The following is a 24,090-nucleotide window of genomic DNA, read 5'->3' on the forward strand; positions in this document are numbered from 1 at the left end:
AGAAACAAGTTCATACGAAATCAAACAAGGAAACCAAAAAGGTTACAAGGAAAAGGAACAAATTACACCGTGAGTGGAGATGGAGATGGAGATCTTGATGGTTGGATCTTGAATCTTGGAAGCAAGCCTTCAAGGTGGATGATGGAGGATATGATCTTCACGGCTCCTTCTTCTTCTTCATCTCCTTGCTTGAAAACGCAGAACTTTGCAACTAGAGAATGGAGAGAATTTTTTTGAATGAAGAGGTGTTGTGGTGTTGTAGTTTGATGGTGTTAGAACATCTAGCATAGGGGGGTTTATATAGGGGAAGGCAAGGCTTCATGAATTTAATTTCCAAGGAATTTCCTGGTTGCACCACACAGCTCCAACCAATGAATTAATGCCACGTCAGCTCTGCCATGTCATTCAACCAATCAGGAAGCTCCAAAATCAATCCCTAATCTTTCCAAATATATTATTGCTGATTTTCCCAAGATTTTATCTGATTTTTCTCTTAATTTTCGGCCAAAATAATCTTGAGTGAAAATAGGAATGAATCGGGACTTGTTTTGGACCTTTTCTCCCTTAAATCTCTCCATGACTTTATCCTTAACATCCTCCCCTTGATTTTCTCTTGATTTCCACATTAAAATTGCAGATTTTATTCTCTAATTTCAGCCAACATATCTTGAGGGAATTAAGGAACGAATATGGACTTGTTTTGAGCCTTTTCTTGTTGCACAATCCCTTGAAATTCTCCCTTGATTTTCTCCTTGATTTTTCACGTTATCTTCATGATTTCCCATGGAAAAAATCAGATTTAATCTCCCATAATATCTCCCACGTCATCTTCAAGCCATGTAGTCTCCTAATGCCTTCAGGTTTCGTAGCCTCATCAGGATTCCTAGTCGGACCAGGAAAACTCCATTTCTTCATTTCAGCTCATTTCTGCATCCCTTCTGCCTTTAAGCTCATTTCTTCTCCATTTATTCAATGTACCTAGAAAATAGAAACTAAATTAAAATTGATTAAGTAAAGGAAATAACTAAGCAAAATATGGGGAAATAACTATTAAAACATCGCATTAAAATGCTCCTATCAAAGGGGGAGACGGAGAGGGATTGAGAAGAGAGAATTTGTGAGTTTGGGGTTTTTCTCAAAGGCTGGGATTGGGTATTTCTAGATTGGAGGAGAGTGAATTAACATGATAGTGAGCATTCCAGTGTTTTGAAGATAGTGTATTCTGTAGACAGGACAAAATTTATAACACTGCTCGGAATTTTGAAATAGTAGGAGAATGATTACTGGACATACTTTCAATTAGTTGGTAATATAGTAGCTGATTTAGAGAGAGATTTGTATGGTAACGTTATTTTAGTTCAAACTTTATATATATGTATAAGGTTCATCTTTTCTCTTTCAAAACAAGTTGAATTGTCAGTTTACCAGTTCCAATATGCATGTATGCAATTTCGGTTTCTGTTATTTCATGCTCCCAAGTTTACTGGTTTTGGTTTCATAATTTTTTTTTCCTGCTCATGCTAAGCATATGCATTTTTTTAATTTTAATTTTTTTTTCCTTTGCTTAACCTGTGCATAATCTGCTGTCTTTTTTTTTACCTCATAATTTCTTAACACTTTAGATTTATTATTTGTTACTTAATTAAATCTCAACATTGCTGCTAGGATATTCAAGGACAATAAGTTTGTGTGGCATAACTGGTTTGAAATTGTTTTCTCAACACAAGTAGTAAGTTCCACCCCCCCCCCCTCCTCTCTCTTCCTTTTACGTATCAAGAAACTATGGTACATTAATTGAAAAAATATAGTGAGAACATCCTATTGTCTCACTTGTTTCTAGATTATATATATGCATGATAAATATGTTTATAGATTTTAATTTATGCATGTACCTCAGATACTATATGTAATTAATTCCACAATGAATAATTTGCTTAACTTTCAGAACTTGTTTTCGAATTTTAAGCACTTCCATAACTCGTAAGTAGTTGTTGTTTGAATTATAGATTTTGCTTGCCTACAAATTACATGAATATATGATGCTGGATAAAGATTGGGTGCGTCTTCACAGGTAAAAACTATTGTACTTGGCTGATATAGAATCTGAAAACTTCGATTATAGAACAACAATATTTTCTTCTTTTCTTTTTCTGTTATGTTTGATCATAGAGCTGATCCCGAGTACGAGAAAGGGGCATGGAATTTTGTGAAAACGGTCACAAAGAACCTGGGAAACCCTGATAGAGAAAAAATAGCAATCTTGGAGGAAGAGATCATTGAGACTTTGTGCATGCTCGAAAGGTTCTTTCCACCTTCTTTTTTTGATATTATGGTGCACTTAACGGTTCATCTTGGAAGAGAAGCCCGACTATGTGGTCCTGTTCATTTTCGTTGGATGTATCCCTTTGAGAGGTACGAAATATTTCATTTAAAAAAAAATCTGAATAGTTTGTAGTTGATGCATTACCAACACTACTGTTGTATTGATTATTTTCAGATATATGAAAACACTAAAAGACTACGTCCGGAACCCTGCAAGACCAGAGGGGTGTATCGCTGAATCATATCTTGCAGAAGAGTGCATGAGGTTTTGTAGTGAGTTTCTGAAAAAAACAATACACGTGGAGGAAAAACAAGTTCGCAATGACGATTTTGGCAATGAAGTGATTCTCGAAGGTCGTCCAATTTCCGGAGCCACATCGATCACATTAAGTGATAGAGAGAAGAAAATTGCACATCTTGCTGTGTTAATGAATACAGCTATGGTGGATCCATATTTAGAGTAAGTAAAATTGCATTTTATATTATTCCAGTGTTTCAATATGTTTAGATATCAATTGGAAGTACTGATTTAGTTTTCTGCTACTAGCATACACTTGGAGGAGTTACAAGAGTCAAGCGAACGCCTTAGAAATGATGCAACCTTACTTTGGAATAGACATACTGAAAAATTTGCAGAATGGATAAAAAAGAAGGTTAGGTGAACTGTTCCCTGCCTTATTTTTATTAATTTTCATTTTCTTAGTAGCTCTACTTAATTAAAATAATTCATATAACTTTTTATTGCTCAAACAGATTCCTATTGATTCAAATAATCACTCGGAGACATTGAAATGGATTGCATATGGTCCACGGAGTAGTGCGTTGTCTTTTACTGGGTATATTGTCAACGGGCAGCGGTTTCACACAAAAAATATTGACAGAGAAACGCAAAACAGTGGGGTGACTTATGATGCAACTAGCATGTGTAGGGCAAGCGCAAAAGATACTGCACAAGTGCCTGATTTGGTTACTTACTATGGAACGTTGACAGATATAATATTACTAGACTATCACGTATTCTATGTTCCAGTCTTTAGGTGTCAATGGGCAAATAAAGGTAATGGTGTTAAGGTTGAAGATGGATTTACCCTTGTGAACCTTCACCAAAGTCAAGTATCATTTGCGAGAGATCCATACATCCTAGCATCTCAAGCAAAACAAGTCTTTTATTCAAGAGAAGATGATTCCTCTAATTGGTATGTTGTATTGAAGGCACCACCAAGAGGTTACCATGAGCTAGAGGTCGACGATGAAAATGCAGATGTAGCCTCAATGCCACCAGAAATTGACATGGATATTGACGAGTCTAGTGATGAAATTAGATATGTCAGGGAGGATTGTGAAGGCATATTTGTGTAAAGGCATAGTAGTGACGAAGTTAGTCATGATTTGGGTTATTTTTTTGTTCAAGAGTGATTGATTTGTCTCTTCAATATATTATATGCCTAATTTTAAGTTAATGGATATATACTTACAGCTATTTTTTTTTTTGAACAGGTGAATAACAATGGCTGGTGATGCAAGGATGAGAAGTTCACACAAAAGGAAACATGCTCGGGAAGCCACACAAGCATCAAAGGGGATAAGAATATACAAGTTAGTCCAGAACTATGTCAAGATACATCAAACCCATGTGATGAGAGTCCAGAACCTAACATCCAAGACCACTCACCTTCCACAAAAGAAGTGGTACAAGAAGATGTACCACCGTCACAAGATTCAGCTGCAGACCCGAGAGGACTTAAGAAAACTAGGGGTCCAACAAAAATGAAAGATATTGCTGTGGAGCCTGGAAGTCGAATTCATGTTGAATTTACTGATAAAGGTGAACCATGTGGTGAGGGCTCAGTTAGTTTGTCTTCTTATTTAGGCCCACTTGTACGAGAACACGTACCTGTAACACTCCACGATTGGAGGAAGCTTGGTGATGAAATAAAAGTAGTTTTGTGGAAATCAATTCAGTATTATGTTCCATTACTCTAGCCTCACTCTGACATACAAGTTATTCATACTAGCATTTTATAATTTTGTTATATTGCTGCATTACTTTGCTAATGCTTTCTAAAATATTAGGTCGGTGATCTCTATTATAAATGACAAGTTTGGCTATTTCATACAAAATTACCTCTAGCTTTCTTTGTTTCTTTTATTAAAATGTCTTCTAGCTAATTGTATATAATCTTCAGGCAAGATTTGACTTGGAGGAGGAATGGCAGAAGGCTGTCGTATTTAAATCGATGGGATGTATATGGAGGGCCTCAAAGTCAAGGTTAGTGAGCCAAATACAGGAGGCCAAAAACAAAGGAGAAAGACTTCGACTGCAACCTAAGAACATTCAAAGTAGAGCAGAGTGGAAAAGGTTCATTCGTGCAAAAACTAGTCCAGCATTTAAGGTACAATATTTAAAAAGTCCTTCAGCAGCTATTTCCTTCTGAAAGATTGTACAGTTATAATCATGCTAAAATAAAATGATTTCAGGCTGTCAGTGATAAGTATAAGGCAATTAGGCGCAAGCAAATCCCACACACATGTAGCCGAAAAGGAATGGCTCGATTGGCAGAAGATATGGTGATACATATATTTCATACTCATATGCATTTTTATGTTACAGTTGACATATTTTAGAGCTCTAATGACTAATCTCTCATAACCAGAAATAAATTTATTTTCTTTCTTATAGAAAAGGAATAGTGCCGACCCTTCTTCTGTATCTAGAGTAAAAGTTTGGATCAGATCACGTACCAGAAAGGATGGTAAACCAGTAAACACTGAAGTTTCTGAAACTATAGTAAGGGCATGCATTATGTATCTAGAGTTTTGTGTAAATTTATATAACCTATTAAATGTTTTGGGTTTCTAACAGTTGATATTATTTATATGTTCAATTATTTAGGAGAGGGTGAATGTAGTTGAAAGTGATTTGCCATCATCCTCAACAACTAATGTGAGAGAAGATGCTCTGTCTAAAGTCTTAGGACACGATAAACCTGGACGACTAAGAGGAATGGGAAGAGGAATGACCATCAGCAAATTGGCATTCTTTCAGACTAAGGACAAGCATGTGGCTAAGATGCAAGAGCAACAAATTAACATGCAAGACAGGATAAATGATTTGGAGAACTTGGTCAATAAATTAGTGAAAAATAAGGTAAGTTTTGTTTATGTTATGATCAGTGAAAAGGAAAAATTCCAGCTATTGCTTGAAACTTTTTATTAATTGTAACCAAACTTGTTCTGTTGTTAGATTCAACAAAGTGAGGAAGAGGAGAAAACATCTCCAATGGTAAAATTATTTTCGTTGCATCTTTGAACTAAATGTGGCATTAAATATTCAACTAAAACTTATATCGATTATCGTGTTTGTCATTCCTAAATTGCAGAGCGTCAACACCAACTCATTGAATAAGTGCAAGCTACTAGATTGGAGCGGAACAGAGGACATTGTTGCTGAAGGTCGTTGGGTTTCAAGTGATCCAGAAGAGTCTGTCAATGAAATTCCCTTGGGACCTAATGCAATGAAAGTCTTGGTTGATGTCTCAAATAAACCAGATGCTTTTCTTTGGAGGCCTACATCTAATATGTTTTGTTTTCAACATGCTCAAGGTAAAACTATAGCATAGCCAGCTGACAGAGTTATTTTTCAAATGGATCAGCAGTCTGAGGACCAAGACAATTTATCTATGCCTTCGGTAAAATATTCATATCCTCTTATTTTTTTCTTAAGTTGTTGTATCCTTTATTATATAACTACAGTTGTATCTTTTATCTATGCCTTCGGTAAAATATTCGTCACTCTTGTATATTCATTGTTGATAGAGTTCGTATAGCAACTCAAGGAACAAGTGCAAATTATTTGATTGGACTGGAAAAGATGAAATAGTTGCAGAAGGACGTTGGCATTCAAGTGATCCAAAAGCGTTGGTAAATGGTATTCCTCTTGGACCTAATGCCATGATAGTTTGGGTAGATATTCCAAAGAATCATGAAGCGTTTTTATGGAGGCCTACAATTGATATGACATGCATTGAAGATGCCGTGAATTCTGCTATAGCATGGCCTGCTAACAAAGTTGTTTTGGAAAAGATATCAGAAAGTCAAGATGGTGAAAATGCATCCTCTCCTTCGGTAATAATTTTTTTTTTCCGTATATTGTCATTGATCATTGCTGAACATATGTGTATGGATCTTGTCCTCAACTCAATATATTTTTTCTTGATAAACTTGGTAAAGTGTCAACTCCAAATCAAAGAAAAGGTGCAAGTTGTTGGATGTTAGTGGATCGGGACAAATAGTTGCTGAAGGACGTTGGTCCTCAAGTGATCCAGATCAGGTTGTTCATTTTGTTCCCTTGGGGCCTAATGCTATGAGAGTTTGGGTAGATACACCGAAAGTCCCAACTACAACCCTTTGGAGGCCATCATCTGAGCTGGAAATTATTGAAGATGCTATTGGTACTACAATAGCATGGCCAGCAGACAAAGTGGTTTTCTTTTAGAACTCCGGTATGCATTTAAACTCTTATGTTTATATTTCTTCCCAAATAATTTGTTAACATTGACAAAATTTCTCTAGCTAGTTGGTTCTCAGTAAGTTGTTGTAGGAAACTAAGTTAATGAAGAATGACTACTTGTTTGATTGCCTTTGCTTTTTATTTCTTATTTTGTGACAGTTCAGAGATGCTAAGAGAGCTATATATGAAGGTTAGAAGCTACTAATGGACTGATGTGGTCATGAATGATAGGAGTTGCGCACAAGTACTTTTTGATTGAGACATTGTAGTACTTGTTTATCTTTTCCTTGGATTAATTATGCAAACTGATCGACTACTAGCTTTTGAGACAATTTTATTGAATTGTATTTGAAATTCATGTATGAAGTTTGAGTATTGAGGAGACGATTGACATTTATTTTTGTATCATCTTCATGCTTTATATGAAATTTTGTACTAGCTAGCTATAAAATTAATGTCTAGACAATGACAACGTTTCTTAAATGCTATGAAACAGGATATGTAAATGTGTTATGAATTTTCATTTGATAGCACTAGATAAGTGCTACAGAAAACTGAACAATAGCGTTTACTATCACCAGAAGAGGTCAATTTATAGCACTTGAGAAATGCTATGGAAACCAAGACAATAGCATTTGTTAAATGCTATGATAGGTCAAACTACAGCGCTTAGAAAATGCTATTATTAACTCGACAGTAGCATTTTTCAAACGCTACTAGAGGTCAAGCAATAGCGCTTCAAAAACGCTATCAATATAAGACGTATTATAGCATTTCCGGAAACGCTATGACTGACCCTGTACCTATTATAGCTCGGGCAGACATAGCGTTTACTAAAACGCTATTGAATCCTACCATAGCGTTTTTCGAACGCTATAGATGAAAATCTATGGTGTAGTGAATAAAGACTTTCTTTTCTTCTTCCTTTTCTTTTTCTTTTGGTCTAAATTACACATCAAAACCACCAAAATCTTCAATACCAATTTCCAATACTTTAAAAATTAAACCAATAAATTCCTACTAATTAAACCCTCCTCAAATATCCAATTTTCATAATTTTCCACCAACAAAAATAGCTCAACAAAATCAAAATCAACAAAATAGATTCCAAAAATTCTAGGGTTTGTCCAAAATCCATTCCTTACCCTTTCTTCTCCAAAACTCACGGCCTTTCCTCCTCCTTAGTCTTCTTCACCTACAAATCCATCCAAAATCAATGAACATCCAAAATCTCGAAACAAGGTTGCATGGGATAGATCCTTACCACAAATCCTTGCCAAACCTGTAGCCTAGCCTCTTGGTTTAAGGGAAAATCGGGTTCATGCACCAAAATCACAAATCAAAATTAAAAACTTGAATTTGAGATGAAATAAGTATAGATCAGATGAATAGAGGTTAGATTAGGAGGAAGATTACCTTGATTTGAACTTAGAATGAAGAAATCACAAAAACCCCCAAATTGGCTTCGGGTTCTAGGGTTTTTGGAGGATTGAATGGCCAAATCTCATGATTTTGGTTGGAGAAATGGGTAGAGGGAATGAAGAGGAGAAAATCTGGAAATTTTGGTGCGGATTGGAGTTCCAGCGGCGTCCGGAGAGAGAGGGAGTCGGATGAAAGAGAGGGAGTCAGATGAAAGAGAGAGAGAGAGAGAGAGAGGAATGTGAGAAAATGAGGCTTGGTGGCTAGGGTTTGATGTTATGAGCCTTTAAATACCTCCCCTTAAATTTAATTGTGAAAAGTCTAATTTACCCTTCCTTTGGGGCCAACTGGGCTTGGGCTGCTCATATTCCCTTTTTCTCGTAATTTTCCTCAAGCCCACTCCGAAAATACAACTTCCAATATCCTTATTTCTCTGACACTTCACCGAATCCTTTCGGAAAAAATTTCTGGGCTTGTCCTAAGCCTTGATACTTTAAGAAAAGTTTCCTAGACCCAAATTGGATTTTCTCTAAATTCTTAATCCTTTAAAATAGTTTCAAAGTCTTAACCTAATCGCAAATATTTTTGTACCTTACGAATACGTAGTCTCATACGTTGCACGACAAAATAAAATAAACAAGAAAAAGTATGAGGGTCTACAGGGACAAAGGGTCGCGATCCCACGAGGGTGAGCTAACTCCAAAAACCCGTCCTCAGTTCGGATTGTAGGCTGCAACTCGCCTACATGAAGCCGGAATCGCTAGTAATTGCCGGTCAGCCATACGGCGGTGAATTCGTTCCCGGGCCTTGTACACATTGCCCGTCACACTATGGGAGCTCGCCATGCCCGAAGTCGTTACCTTATCACTAAAATACCCCTAGAGAGGGATAGGGCAAAACAGAGCTAAAAGGGTTTTCCATAAGATGTGAAATGAAAACTATTAGCCCCACAGGAGGTTTGTGAATAAGTGATTGTCCCCCTCAAGCCAATTGTATGCAACCACCTCACCATTTTTCTTTTATTCTTTCCTTTCTCTCAAGAAACCACCGAGACCCCTCATCCTCTCTCTTCGAACACACAGTCTATATATATTCATTCTACCCTAGAGAGCCACACAGCCACCATCATCATTCATTCTCTCTGTCTCTCCCTTCAACCATTGAAACCACCCACACCCATTACTATTTTCCTTTTTTTTTTTTTTTTTGTCTTTTCACTCGCTCCTCTACACCAAATCTTCATCAACTTTTCAAGGAGCATCAAAATTTGAGATTGGGTAAAGTGAGAAGCCATAAATCAAGGCTTGTTATAATTGCTCCATAGCAATTTGTGACTTGTTCTTGTTACTTCTCACTCCTCTTCACCTTTACCTCTTTAATTGATGTATATTGTTGTCGATTTGTTGATGGGTTGTGAGTAGTCTATTTAGGAAACTAGGGTTTGAGCCCTACCATGGATTTAATGTAATAAATATGTTTTGATTTAATGGTTTTCAATTTCGTGTTGGCATATGTTCTAATCTACATTATTTGGCTTACATGCATGATTAGGAGCTTGATTAACTCTTGAATGTGTAGATGAGCATGTCTAGATTAAAAATTAGGGGACCTAATCACTTCTCTAATTTTATGGCTAGAACACTAGCTTAGAACATGGTTAGTTAAAATATTAATTTTGATTGCCGTATTGGCTAGCATGGGAACCTTGATTCTAGGATTCTTCGCCTTTTGGTGCAACTAGAGGCCCTAGCAAGGCTCTAGATTGTCCCAATTGAGTTTCTACGACCCTTGATTCGGAGTAGGAATACCCTTTAAGGAATCTAATGACCCATGAGCCTTGAAAAGCCTTGGGTACGGTTCTTGATGTCATTATGAATTGTTTGACCATTGTAGAAATATATTTGTGCATTAAATTTGGCTAGGAGGATACTCTAGTGACCTAATTTCCATTTCTTGATTAGTTTCTATTATCTTTATTTTTAGTTACAATTTTAATTTTCAATTGTCATTTTTATTTTTCGCAATCAAAATCAATTTTTACAAACCACTTTCATTGTCCATACCACTTGGTTGTGAGCTTCCGCATTCACTTGTGGTTCTCTTGACCCATTTTAGGCGGTTGTTCCGAGCCAGGCATGTAAATAGCTTGGTGCTATTTTTTAGGTTTTTTTTTGTTAAATTGTTAGTAACTTAGTAATCGGCATAACTAAGGATTGGAGTTAGTTTTTCAATCCCCGTGGTACGATAATTTTGGGTCCAAATATTTTCTAATTCTTTGATGACCGTGCTCTTATTTCGCGTAAATTGCATTTAAGCATTAAATCATTGTCCATAGAGCATGATAATAATGATATCCGAGTCACCCTAGGTTTGTTGCTAGAACATGGATTTTTTTAGCCAGTTTCTATGTCCAAAGTGAGCAACACGTTCAGTCTTGTTCTTGTCAACTCAAATATGTCATAAAGGATTGAATAAAGCATGAGGAGCTATATAATTAGGCTTTTTACTATCCGTTTAGAGTTTATTAGAATTTCATGAGCACCTCATGAAACTAGTATGTATCATGATAGAGTTAAATTCACCATTAGTGCCTCAACTCTTTCGCTCTGATCAATTTGATACCTAGACTTAAAATTTTGTATCAACGTGATATTTCTGTCAATGGTTTGTTCAAATAGAGAAGTATAAGTCATTTCACCAATTTTAAAACTTGGACTTACTTGTCTAGCGTTCAAATTTTTTTTCCCTCTTTTTCTTCAACTTCTTCTTCCTTATGCCAATCTGATGACTTCTTATTCAGAGTACGCTAGGCGCATGGGGTGAGGCCTGGTGTCGCTGACATGGGTTATCCTCATCAAAACTTCGTGAACCTAGTTATGGTGGCTGTGGGCCACAGTGGTAGTTGGAGACCTGCTAATGGACGAGAGAGAATCTAAATCCATTTTCTCTCTCTCTGCGTTGAGCCAAAGAAAACAACGGAGTTCCGTACAGACTCCATCAATCCACCCTGACATGTATAGGGTAGATGAGTACGTATCCACCATCATGTCATAACCCAGCAACCAGTTAATGATACATATTAAATCCAAGCAAAAAATCTGACAGCATAAATAAATGATAACACGAACCAACTTGCCCTAAGAAAACTAAGTATGAATTTATGAGTCAAATTCAACAAGAATAAAGCTACTGATTCCCCTTGATATAAGTAATGATTATTTGTTTTTCTTTTTAGTAAAGATAAATATATAACTCACCTCTCGATAAGATCTTAGTATGATCATGGCATCATGCACCCTTTGGCTTCCGCTCATCACTAGTGGGCATTTCGAACTAATCTTGGCTCTCAACGAGTCATCTGGCATTGAATTCATTGAACTAATTTGGGTTCCTAGACATAGGATTTTTCATTTTATTTTTTATTTTTGTCTGGTTTGAGTACAAGAATGGAATAATTCTTTTCTTATTTTTTTTGTCTTTTTTTTTAGGAGCTTCTATTCATACCTCCAAAATTGGCATTTGGACCTCTTTCTTTTTCCAAGTTATAGTTGACTTTGTCAATTCATGTCAAATTACTAATAAGGACACAAACAAGAAAAAATATATATATTATATAAAGAGTTTCTTCTTACCTTCAAGACAGTATGTAGTCTTTAACTTGGAGAAAACATTATTCTTCAACTTAGAGGAAACATGCTTCTCCAACGTAAATCCTAAAATATACATCAAAATCTATGGAAGAAAGTGACGGTTCAGTAATTGAGCAAAACATCCTTTTGGTGTCTTTGCACAAGGTATGAGTTTAGAAGTTTTATGTTCTTCTTTTTTCACTATCTTGATTACAATGGGTCTGTGTATTTGAAAATCAAGACATCTTCAGCTTTCAACCTTTTGCCTTCAAGCCATTGAGATATCCCAGATATAGACCCCATTCCCACAATTTTCTTGTTCTTTATTTTTCATGTACACTCATATATGTATTTCTATTACTATAAAATTCATAAGATTTTTTTGTTGTCGTTAAGTAGGTGAAGGGTTAAAGAATAGTACAATGGGTTTTTGGAGGGCGGTATGAATAGAATCTTCCAAGAAAATGGCTTTCATTGATTTTATTGGACAGTGGCCATTTTGGGAAAATTAGGGAGGTATAGATAGCATATTGGTTATTTGTAAAAGTAAATTGGAGGTCTATTAAGCAGGGAGGTCCAAATGCTAATTTTGAAGGTATGAATAGAAGTTTTTTTTTTTTCTCTAACAAATTGGTATGGAAGTACAATTTTATCCTTGAAAATGTTGTCACATGCATAACATGTGATCAGTTTTGACAAACCATCAAGGGAAGATTGATGGAAGTATCACGTTGATAGAAATTTTGAGTTCAGGTATCAAATTGATCATTTTTAATTGCTAGGTATCAAATTGGCCAGGGCAAAAGAGTTGAGGCACTAATGGTGAGTTTAACCCATCATGATGAGACTAGACCTTGTCCTCATATCACGCTATTATTACATGAAACCTCCTCCGCTACCAACTATTAATGTGACACAACAAGTATCGTGCAGCCCAGCTTGCAAATATAGACATTATTGTCATTATAGTCTTGCAATTTCATTTAGATTAGACTCTCATGTCCCCACATAATTCATTTTTTCTCGTTCTTTTCTTGCATTAATTACTCGCTTCTCATTATTTTATTGCATTAATTATATATTTCCTAACAGCTTTCCGGACAACTTCCCAAGTGTTTCCAAATAGTGGAGGAAAATTCATGGGAATGTTGGTTTCGTATCCCATGGGAAAGGTGAAGAAAAAGTTATTCTTTCTGCCAACCAAACAAGGCCTAACTAATTATCCTGTCATTGCAAGCATCACCATAACACAATTGGGGGATTTATAAAGCATATTCTGACACAAAAAGGAGAAACGTAGCGCACTACGCAGAAATTGAAATTACAAGATTCATCCGCTCCTTTTACTTTAAGATAGGTCAATCATAAGCTATGAAGCTATGCCTTACCGATGATCCTTTTCTTCAAACCAAACACAAATGACCACAGAAAAAGAGCAGCAGACATGAATTTCATATCAGGAAAGTTGCAAACCTTATTTTTATGTAAATACTGCAATAGAGTTTCATACAGCTGTAACCTGCCTTACCATCATGTCTCTAAACAATACCACAGGTTTATGTAAGCTGTACTCATCCCAACCTAATGTCAACTGTCAGGGTTTAGCATAAGTTTACAGAACACGAGGCTAAAAATGTTCATATTAGGACAGTGCTACAAGCAATTCCATAGAGATTCACAGCTTCCTAATGAGGAGAAACAACCTCTGATCAAGTTCAAAGTTCTTGAATTGAGCGGATTCCCCCTTCAACATCATTAAAAGCCCACCAAATTAAGCAATATTTACCTCCCTGAAGCCAAAGAAAAAGCTTTGTGACAATCATGTCTTTTTGCAATAAATGTTGTTTTAGGATATATTGCACAATTACAGGGATTTGAGTGAACTTGTCCAGGCTGATATGAGCTTATACCAATTCTAACAGCAGTTCTTTTTCAGGAAGCCTACATTCTATACTATTTTTTTCTTTGGTGTGGTGTGTGCTGGGGGAAGGGGGGACTCTCCTAATCTTAACCAATTTCCCCACCCTCCCTCACCATTTGGTATATAACTCAAGCGCATTGGATTTAACTTATCTGTTCTCATGAACAAATAAATGAAAAAGATGCTGGAAAAGAAAAAAAAAATACATACGCTTTAGGACGTTAAGAGCCTTCTGAAATTTTGTAAAGCTTCCCTTGCATGACATATTCATATTCATCAGCCAAAGTCTTGCGATTGCCCTGACCAAAAAAAGCAAAAAACAAAAAAGCTTTACCAGTTGAGCATAATTTGGGCCACTATAATTTGGTAAAGCAACTGAACAATGCAACAGCTACAGCTGCAAGCAAACATCCTAAAGGAAATGAGCAAATACTACATCATGAAAGCATGGAAAACACAGCATTTGCAATCATCTGTGGTAATCATTGTCAACTGTTAAAGATGACCTTGGTTTTATTGTCCTTCTGATTAAATACATCAGCTACTTGACTGAAAGTGCACAGCTATGGTATTGGCAAAATGTATATTAACATATAACCATAAGACATACACACAGAGAGAGATATATAGATATTATTGTTATACATTTAAATATTTATTTATTAAATATTTAATTTTATTTGAATGGAAATTATAGGCAGTTAAATATCTTGTAACTGTCATCAAGAAGTTACAACATATCTGTTGAAAGAGTTCTACTGAAACAATGCAACTGATGCATTTAAATCAGTAACACGTTCTTTCACGAACAGACATTTGACTCCTATAAAACAAGCATCAATTCCATCTTTCTACAATCAATTGATCTTGGAATTCCTTTCCATCAAAAGTTTCTTCTAAAACCATTCTAGCATACAAGAGAGTACCACACAATTTGTGTTCGTCAGTTTTCTAGATTGTAGTGCTTCTTCTGGAAAAAGTTAATCGTTGAATTCCTGGGAGACGTTTGTCAATTCCAATTACCCTTCAAGCACCGACGAGGGAGGCAATTTCGTCTTAAGGAAATAGAACCAAGTTCTAGCCTCGATTAGTATCAGAAAAAGGTTTGTCTTAATTTTCTATTTTTTCTCTATGTGATTTGATATATCAGAGAATAATTGCAGCAATATTTCTTTTCAAATTTTCCAACAATCTTAAGACGAAAACTCTCTTAGTTATATCGTATTGCTGTAATCTAAACTAGTTGTGATAGTTTCTAGTAAGTTACATTAATATAGGTTTTGGCTTACTGGTTTGTTTCTTTATATCCATCTTATTTGTATAAAATTGTAAAAATTGTAAGTTGGATTTTCTTCTATAAAAGGAAGATGAACGGTGACAATTTAAATGTTACTAGGGATGATATGGGACAAAGCGAGGCAAATCCTATATCTGTGGTGATATCAGACTCCTCTAAACATGGAGAGAAACCTGAGAAGTTCAATGGAACAGACTTCAAGAGGTGGCAACAAAAGATGCTCTTCTATCTGACAACCTTGAGTTTGACAAAATTTCTGAAGGAAGATGCCCCTGCTAGTGGCTCATCTGTGGAGGCTGCTGCGGCTGTAGATGCTTGGCATCATTCTGATTTTCTGTGCAAAAATTACATCCTCAATGGATTGGACAATGCATTATACAATGTCTATAGTCCAATGAAAACTACTAAGGCCTTATGGGAGTCTCTTGACAAGAAATATAAGACCGAGGACGCTGGAAAGAAGAAATATATTATTGGGCGTTTTCTTGATTACAAGATGTTACACTCCAAATCAGTCATGAGTCAACTCCAAGAATTTCAATTAATTCTACATGAAATGCAGGCTGAAAAAATGGATATGACTGAAGCTTTACAAGTTGGATGTGTGATTGAAAAATTACCTCCATCTTGGAAAGAGTTTAAGAATTATCTCAAGCATAAGCGCAAGGAAATGGACCTTGAAGGTTTGACTGTGAGGCTAAGGGTTGAGGAAGACAACAGTATTGCTGACAAGAAAAATGGAATTAATTTCATGGCAGCAAATGCTCATGTTGTTGAAGATGGACCAAAGAATAAAAAGAGAGAATATTCTGGTGAAGGCAAAGAGCAAGGCAATTCAAAGAAGCATCGTGATTTCAAAGGAAAATGCTTTAGTTGTAACAAGCCTGGGCATAGAGCTTCTGATTGTCGCAGCCGTAAAGGAAAGACAAACAATTTCAAGAAATATAAAGGCAAGGCCAAGGAGGTTCATATAGCCGAAGAGGACAAACTTTCATGTGGGATATCTGATATCAATTTGTCAGCTGTGATCTCTGAAGTAAACATGATGACCAACAGTGATGATTGGTGGGTGGACACTGGGGCTACACGCCACATTTGTTTTGACAAGAAAATGTTTACTACATATGAAGCAGTGGAACAAGGAGAGCATCTCTTTATGGGAAATTCCTCTACTTCGAGAGTTGAAGGCCAAGGAAATGTGACACTCAAGTTGACATCTGGAAAGGTACTCACTCTAATAGAAGTACTTCATGTTCCTGATATTTGGAAAAACTTGGTTTCTAGATCGCTGCGCAGTAAGAATGGTTTCAAGTTGGTTTTTGAGGCTGACAAGTTTATGTTAACTAAGAATGGAATGTACGTGGGGAAATGTTATCTCAGTCATGGCCTCTTCAAAATACAAGGATGATCGAAGAAGATCATGGAGCTTTCTAATGAGCATAAGTAGTTTATTATATATAGTATGTTTGATAAATAGTATGTACGTACTGTTAATCTATTATTACTATGTTACTTCTGTATGTAAGTGGACATCAAATGAACCACATATGAATAAGATGTCCTATGTATGTGTATTGATCGAATAAGTAATTATAATAAAAGTTAGTCTTTACTGATTACTTTTCTGTCTATCATAACGAAGTACAAATGATTATTGATTATAGACAGTCTTTGTTCATTGACCTGTACATGGAAATTGGATTTCAATAAAGACAAATATTCAGTCTGGGAATATTTTTCTGGTCTGAAAATATGGAAATAGCTTCAACAATCTTATTCCATTCTATAAGGATAAGAAGGAGGTAGTCTGTGAAGGACGAGAAAAGGAGAAATCAATTAAGCAAATGAGAGACATATATGAAGAATTATTTAATAATGAACAGGGACGATGTCATGGTAGAGATGTTTCTCTTCGTGGGATTCGTAGTCATGGAAAATGATGGAACCACTAGCTTAAAAGAGAAACAGAAGGTACATGGAATGTGTACTTGGAATTTCAATGGGATTGAAATACATGAGAGAATAGATTTTCAATAAGATTGAAATATATATCCTATCAAAATTCAAACAATATTTATATGAGAGGTTGATTAATTGATAAAGGATTAGTCGACAAGAATTTCAATTTGATTAAATGTTGAAGTGCAATAAAATAAAGAAAGATAATATTATTCTTTCTTCTCTACACGTAGTTGCACTTGGAAAATCAAGTAAGTAATTGTTGATTAAACTAATAATAGATTAGTTAATAAGGATTGATTGTGTACCAATGAATTCAATTTGATTAATGTTAAGGTTTCTGGCCAAAACCTAATAAAAATCAAAATTGAAAGTAGAAAGAAGCAATCAAAGTAATTCGGAGAGAAGGTACAAGAATTGTACATATCAATAACCAAACTACCTACCCAGAGTATGAGTGAAATGTGGGGGTTTGAAAGTTAATCATCAATATTCTCTACTCTCAAAAACATGTCAACCGAATGGATCCAAATTTGTTAAAGGTTTGACTAGAGAAGTAGATTGATCATCGAAAGGAATGAGATTAAAGCCTATAATTAAAAGTCATCATGATGGACACCCAACCTAGTTGATTGGAGATCCCAAGATCTAGGTTCAAAGGGACAACTAAATTGTGTGTGGCTTATAACACTGAGGAGATACTTCTCCTACTCACTCCAAAATCCGATGAGATAGTGTTGCTTGCATCGTGGTAGGATATTTGTTTTAATGACTTCCACAACTTGGAAGCTTAGTAGAGTATAGCAAGATACTCGTCAAAAGGAAGTCACCTATATTAGTTTGAAATGAGGCCGTTTCTATGAGAATTTTATGGCTGGATTCTCTAAAGAACTAATGAATACCGGGTATTGTCCATGGCCGGAAGGACACAACTGTAGAACCAAATGTGTTTGGAAATATATTATGTGATTATTATTGTCTTAGTTTACATAAATGGCTGAATAGTTCAAGACACCGCGTTCACTATTTAGCTAGTAAATTCGATAGTACATCACTAGGGAAGGTTTAAGGCCAAAAGCTACCTATCTTGATGTGATATCTTGTCCGATCGTACTCTCTCAAGTATCTGCATTACTCATTTAAATTCTTTTATCAATTTCCATTCATGTGGGGGATTGTTAGAAATTTAAATATTTAATTTTATTTAAATGGAAATTATAGGCAATTAAATATCTTGTAACTGTCATCAAGAAGTTACAACATATCTATTGAAAGAGTTCTACTGAAACAATGCAACTGATGCATTTAAATCAGTAAACACGTTCTTTCACGAACAGACATTTGACTCCTATAAAACAAGCATCAATTCCATCTTTCTACAATCAATTGATCTTTGATACGTGCAAAAGCAATCACCAATTTAACCCTGAAAAATGTAGTTGTTAGTATAGAATAAGCAGGGATCGTTCAAAACTGGGGATTGTAATGTGAAACGAAAATTAAGAGAAGAATATACAAAGTTCACGAAAATATTAAACCATTTACAAGTTCACACAAAAGTTAGAAGAACAACAAAAGTTAGAGAGCACACATACATGTATCACGAAATTAGAAGACAAAGAATGAAGAACACTATGAAATTTACAAGCATATATATACATAGAATTCGAAAGAAAGAAACAAAACTAAGTTAGAATGGTTTTAGAAATCCTACTCCTACTTAAATACATTTTACAAGTCATAATCAAGTTAGGAAATCCATATACAACAAGGGTACAAATTCTAAACCAAGTCAAACAAGGAATCCTGAGTCAAAACTAACTTTAACTACTTTTCCTAAAAATTAGGAACCAATCCCTAAAAAATAGGAAAACATCCCTAAAAATTAGGAAACACATAACAAACACATATACACAAAATACTATTCATAGAGTTACTATTCACGAATTAAAAACATATTTTTAGATTATTTACTTACTATTTACGTTAACATGCTACCTATAATTCTAAGTTAATTTTATTTATTTACACAAACAAGAAAACATAAAGATAGGGGGGTTTTGAAGATCAAAATATAAATTTTCAGAAAACAATAAAGAAAGAAAACGTTTTATATACATAGGTGGGAAAAGAAGAATTTTCGAAGAACAATTTATCAGGAACCAATCAAGATCAATTCATTCATGCAATCTTTAATCTTTGTAGTTACCATGGAAAGATATCGACCAAGAAACAAAGTTACAAGCGACCAATGTCCCTTATTTGACTTCCCTTTACACAGTTGATCAAGCAACGCACTTAATCCAACATATTTCGAAGACAAGTATCACACAATCGAAGCGACTCATAATCTCATGCATTCAAATCATTAAGAGCAAGTGAAAGTTTAGTCAATAAACATGCAAATTCAAGTACTCGAAGCAAGTCTTTTCATTACATGCATAATCTGACTTCGACCTTTGTACAAAGCCTTTACTACCATATTGAATTAGGATCAACAAGCGTTCACCTAATTACTAGCTCCAATTACATGCAATCATCCTAAGTTGCGCACCAAAGAACAAGAACATGCAAAAGTTTTCTATAAAACAAAACCAGATTATCAATCCATATATTCGGCAACAAACAAGAATCAAACACACATAAACAAATCAAACATTGAAAAGAACATCAAAATTGCATTCAAAAATAAGATAGCATACTCAAAAGTTTAGGTTCACACATAGAAAATCCAAAGCAGAAATTCTATCTAACAAATACACCAAACCGTGAGAATGATGAATGGAAAGGCATATGAACAACCCTTAATTACGTCCCAAAGATCCAAAGAAGCTCCAAGGTGTCACAACAAGTGAAGATCACGGCAATGGAGGAGGATGGCACGGCCCAAAGCTCCTTGAAGATTGTGAAAACCTGAAACTAGAGAGAAAGCAAGTGAGAAACTGAAATTGTGGAGAAAAAATGTTCCCTTGAAACGTCAAATACACTAGGTATATATAGGAGAACGTCTCAAAGCACTCCCAATTCTTTTCTACTTCACTTCTCCAAGTTCTTGTTGATTTAGGACTTCTTTGACACAAAACAGATTTCCGGCAGAATTGACCTCAGTTCCCTAAAACGGCCATAACTTCCTCTAAAAAATTGATATCGATGAACCGTAAAAATATATAGAAACTAGACATCCGTAGCTTTCCAACCATATAAAGATCATAATTTTCTGAGCTCTGAGAAAGTTTTGACACTCCATTGAAGTTGATTGATCTGCACAGGCAGATTTCCGAATCTGCAATGGATTTGACTTTAAAGCATAACTTGTGTCCAATTAGGATTTCTTTGCCATCACATGCCTCTCACATGTCCTTCACGCCACTGCTAGATGCTTCATGGAAGTATCCTGGTTCTCTTAGCTTCCACAGGTCTCCTAGCGCAAGTAGAACTCCATATGCAAGTAGGTTTCCTAGTCAAATACTGCTTCCTTTAACCGAAATATTCTGGACTCTTCTGGAACCTTCTTGAGTAATCCTTATCCAACAGGGACTCCTTCTCACACTAGGTTTCCTTATCTGAGTAGAATTGGGTTTCCTTGTCCAAGTAGAACTCCTAATTTCCGCGACTTAAGAGTTTGAATCCAAGTCAGCTTCTGATTCCTACTCCAACTGGGATTCCTTTTCCTAGTCAAACTGGGAGAACTTCCATTTCTTCATTTCTCTTCATTTTTGCGTCCCTTGTAGCATTTCTGGTCTTTGAGACTCCATTTTACCTACAAAACACTAACTAAGTTAAATTGATAAAGTTGAAGGAAATAACTTAGCAAAATATAGGGAGTTAAACATTATAAACATGGCATTTATGCTCCTATCAATCTTGGAATTCCTTTCCATCAAAAGTTTCTCCTAAAACCATTCTAGCATACAAGAGAGTACCACACAATTTGTGTTCGTCATTTTTCTAGATTGTAGTGCTTCTTCTGGAAATAGTTCATCGTTGAATTCCTGGGAGACGTTTGCCAATTCCAATTACCCTTCAAGCACCGACAAGGGAGGCAATTTCGTCTTAAGGAAATAGAACGTACCAAGTTCTAGCCTCGATTAGTATCAGAAAAAGGTTTGTCTTAATTTTCTATTTGTTCTCTATGTGATTTGATATATCAGAGAATAATTGCAGCAATATTTCTTTTCAAATTTTCCAACAATTATATACAATAAGGCATTCACATAAGAACATTTCTTTGAATTTGGCTCCAACCTTCAATTGAGAAGGTTCTAATACTCAAACCTTTCAAAGCAGTCATTGCTGCTTTCCATTCTAATAACCAACATGAGGACAAATCGAGAGGTCTAAAAAGTACATCATCCTTCTTAAAGCAAAATTGTCCTCACACATTTTCTAGAGCTCAAACTTTGGCTAACAATGCATTATGTAATGCCAAATAAAGAGAACACAAATCCCTATAAAGAGAATTTCCAGAAATCACCCATCCTAGAGAGAAGTTCTCCATGTCAATTGTGATTTGCATCCTAAACCTATATGACCGTACTGAACCTCAAGGCTCTCCACAGCCACTTGCTGTCCCAACCATTAAACAGTCGAAGAAACAAAGCATTGTCCACCAAATGGTACTCCTACTCTTTCCCTAGTATAGGCCGTAAAAAGGCTCATATCTTCTGTAACCACTATGAAATGCCTTAGAACTCTTAAGATAATTTTTGGGTTGCAGTGTTGAGCAAAGAACGCAACACATTATACTTGGATTAATATATTACGATATAAAAACAACATTGATAGAACTTATAATAACCTCCAAAAAAAAAGTCATCTGTTCAACATATAAAAGAAAACACCTCACGGCCGGACAAGGAAAACAAGCCTCAGTTCACAACAGCTAACAAACTCATATTACACAAACGGGAGTATTCCCTAAATCATAGTAACTGATGCCCATAAATTAAACCAAAATAACATTCAAGGCTAAGCTCAGAGCTTTTTAGATAATATATGCTTTATTAACAGAGAGCAGTCTAGTAAGAAGTGAATGTGGTGGAGAGATTTTAGGGCACGTTTACTTACTTGGAATGGAATGGAATGTAATGGAATGATTACGGAATAAAAACACCCCTGTGTTTACTAACATATAGGGCACGTTTACTTATTTGGAATGGAATGGAATGTAATGAAATGATTACGGAGTAAAAATACCTCTGTGTTTACTAACACATAAAGGAATCGGAATGATTCCAGGTAAAAGAATTCCTGTGTTTACTAACACATGAAGGAATGGGAATTGGTGTAGGTCCCACCTATTTATCAGGAATCGATTCCTGAATACTCAGGAATTCGATTACGAAGGGGGAGATGGGTTTAGGAATCATTCCTCCGGAATCAATACCGATTCCTTTCTTCTCCCATTCCACTTGTCTCCGATTCATGATTATTTTCCATTCCAAGTAAGTAAACGTGCCAATAAAGGAATCGGAATGATTCCAGGTAAAAGAATTCCTGTGTTTACTAACACATGAAGGAATCAGAATTGGTGTAGGTCCCACCTATTTATCAGGAATCGATTCCTGAATACTCAGGAATTCGATTACGAAGGGGGGAGATGGGTTGAGGAATCATTCCTCCGGAATCAATACCGATTCCTTTCTTCTCTCATTCCACTTGTCTCCGATTCATGATTATTTTCTATTCCAAGTAAGTAAACGTGCCAGTGTTTTGTGTCTTGTTTGAAAAAACATTAGACAAGAGATATATAGAAAGACAAGGAATTTTTTACCGGGGTGAAATAGCCAGTGTCAGGTGTTTCATCCAAATTGAGTGTAGAACTAAGAGCCATGGAGAACTTCTCGCCTTCTTTGATGGGGTACACGTACCTCTGAATTCACATCAAGGTGCATGAACATCTCGCAAGCCTCACTCTTTGCTTCAACTCGGGTAACTACCACAATTCAAATACGTCATTTTGGAACAATTTGATGCATACAAAACAGATGAAATGATGATGACGATACCTTTATCAAACTTTTTTCCATCTGGGTTCAGTCGCAACACCTGAAATATATCCTCGAAAAGACGATCAACCATCCCGAGAGAGAGAGAGAGAGGATTGAAAATATGGCCGCAAATGCAAAAACCCAAAACCCTTTATAGCCTTGTGGCTATTTACGATCATAGGAGTCTTAACTTTGAAATATTACGAAAAGCCCCATTGGGTAGTAAAGCCATAGTTAGTAGGGGTGGGCTCGCGAGACCGAAAACCGAAAAAAACCGCACCGATACCCGAACCGAAGCCGAACAAAACCGCACCGAAAAGCGAAAAACCGCACCGCACCGAATCTGGTCGGTTCGGTTTTCGGTTTCAGCCCGGCCGAAACCGAACCGAACCGAAAAACCGAACCGAAAACCGAATGTACCTAAAACGACGTCGTTTTGTATATGCATTATGCGGAAACCCTAAAAACCTACAATCCTCAATCCGCCTCTCTCACTCTCTCAGTCCCGAAGTATCGACCCATCCCTCATTCCCTCTCTCTCAGACCTCAGTCTCTCTGTCCCGAACTCGTTTCCATTTTCCAACTCAGCCCCGACCCCCGACCTCTCCCTCTCCCTCTCTCTCTGACCCCTGTTAGGCTAACAGCCCCGACCCCCGTCGCTACTCAGTATCGAAGACGCGAAGCCTCACCTTTCTCTCGATCTGAGGTTGACAGCCTGGTAATCAAATCAACACATCTGGAGTCTGGACGATCTCGTCATCTCCCTCGCACACATCTGGTTGTCGTCTCCCTCGCTACTTCGCCGGAAGTCGAAGCTCTCTCCGGTAAGCATATTACTAATTCCCTTCTAAGCTAACTCTAATTTCACTTTAGTCTCTGATTGCTTTTCATCTTCAGCAAAACCCCATCGATCTGGGTTTTTTGATGTGTGTGGATCGTTTTGCTGGTCGTCGTCTCCCGCGCACCTTCGCCGGAACCAAAGCTTGGAATTGAGTAGTTTAGTTTCAGGTACACCTCTTTGATAACCGAAGCTTGCTCTCTGT

At 36.3% G+C, this 24,090-nt stretch overlaps 2 protein-coding genes, 1 long non-coding RNA gene and 1 pseudogene across 3 annotated transcripts; 2 read left to right on the forward strand and 2 right to left on the reverse strand.

Moving 5' to 3' along the window:
* Positions 1-2,265: 2,265 nt before the first annotated feature.
* LOC133716321 (uncharacterized) lies at positions 2,266-3,681 on the forward strand. The gene is made up of 4 exons (XM_062143029.1): positions 2,266-2,412; positions 2,498-2,782; positions 2,870-2,975; positions 3,076-3,681. The coding sequence occupies exons 1-4, from the start codon at positions 2,291-2,293 to the stop codon at positions 3,679-3,681; spliced, it is 1,119 nt and encodes a 372-aa protein (XP_061999013.1). The 5' UTR covers positions 2,266-2,290.
* A 224-nt stretch (positions 3,682-3,905) lies between these two features.
* LOC133715881 (uncharacterized) lies at positions 3,906-6,441 on the forward strand. The gene is made up of 7 exons (XM_062142571.1): positions 3,906-4,715; positions 4,801-4,890; positions 5,003-5,110; positions 5,216-5,470; positions 5,567-5,605; positions 5,703-6,011; positions 6,139-6,441. The coding sequence occupies exons 1-6, from the start codon at positions 4,560-4,562 to the stop codon at positions 5,940-5,942; spliced, it is 888 nt and encodes a 295-aa protein (XP_061998555.1). The 5' UTR covers positions 3,906-4,559; the 3' UTR covers positions 5,943-6,011; positions 6,139-6,441.
* A 1,353-nt stretch (positions 6,442-7,794) lies between these two features.
* LOC133714464 (uncharacterized) lies at positions 7,795-8,445 on the reverse strand. The gene is made up of 2 exons (XR_009848675.1): positions 8,097-8,445; positions 7,795-8,027 (listed from the first exon to the last, which is right to left on the reverse strand). It is a non-coding gene; the product is annotated as an uncharacterized LOC133714464 (long non-coding RNA).
* A 4,968-nt stretch (positions 8,446-13,413) lies between these two features.
* LOC133713378 (DNA-directed RNA polymerases II and V subunit 8A-like) lies at positions 13,414-23,279 on the reverse strand (annotated as a pseudogene).
* Positions 23,280-24,090: the final 811 nt, after the last annotated feature.

Source organism: Rosa rugosa, chromosome 6 (genome assembly GCF_958449725.1).
Source record: "Rosa rugosa chromosome 6, drRosRugo1.1, whole genome shotgun sequence".
Classification (NCBI taxonomy): Eukaryota; Viridiplantae; Streptophyta; class Magnoliopsida; order Rosales; family Rosaceae; genus Rosa; species Rosa rugosa.

Coding starts and splice junctions, on each gene's coding strand:
- LOC133716321 (XM_062143029.1), top strand. CDS start 2,291: ATGCTCGAAAGGTTCTTTCCACCTTCTTTTTTTGATATTATGGTGCAC. Junction 2,783..2,869: donor ATGGTGGATCCATATTTAGA/GTAAGTAAAATT, acceptor TTCTGCTACTAG/CATACACTTGGAGGAGTTAC. Junction 2,976..3,075: donor CAGAATGGATAAAAAAGAAG/GTTAGGTGAACT, acceptor TTGCTCAAACAG/ATTCCTATTGATTCAAATAA.
- LOC133715881 (XM_062142571.1), top strand. CDS start 4,560: ATGGGATGTATATGGAGGGCCTCAAAGTCAAGGTTAGTGAGCCAAATA. Junction 4,891..5,002: donor CTCGATTGGCAGAAGATATG/GTGATACATATA, acceptor TCTTTCTTATAG/AAAAGGAATAGTGCCGACCC. Junction 5,471..5,566: donor ATAAATTAGTGAAAAATAAG/GTAAGTTTTGTT, acceptor TTCTGTTGTTAG/ATTCAACAAAGTGAGGAAGA.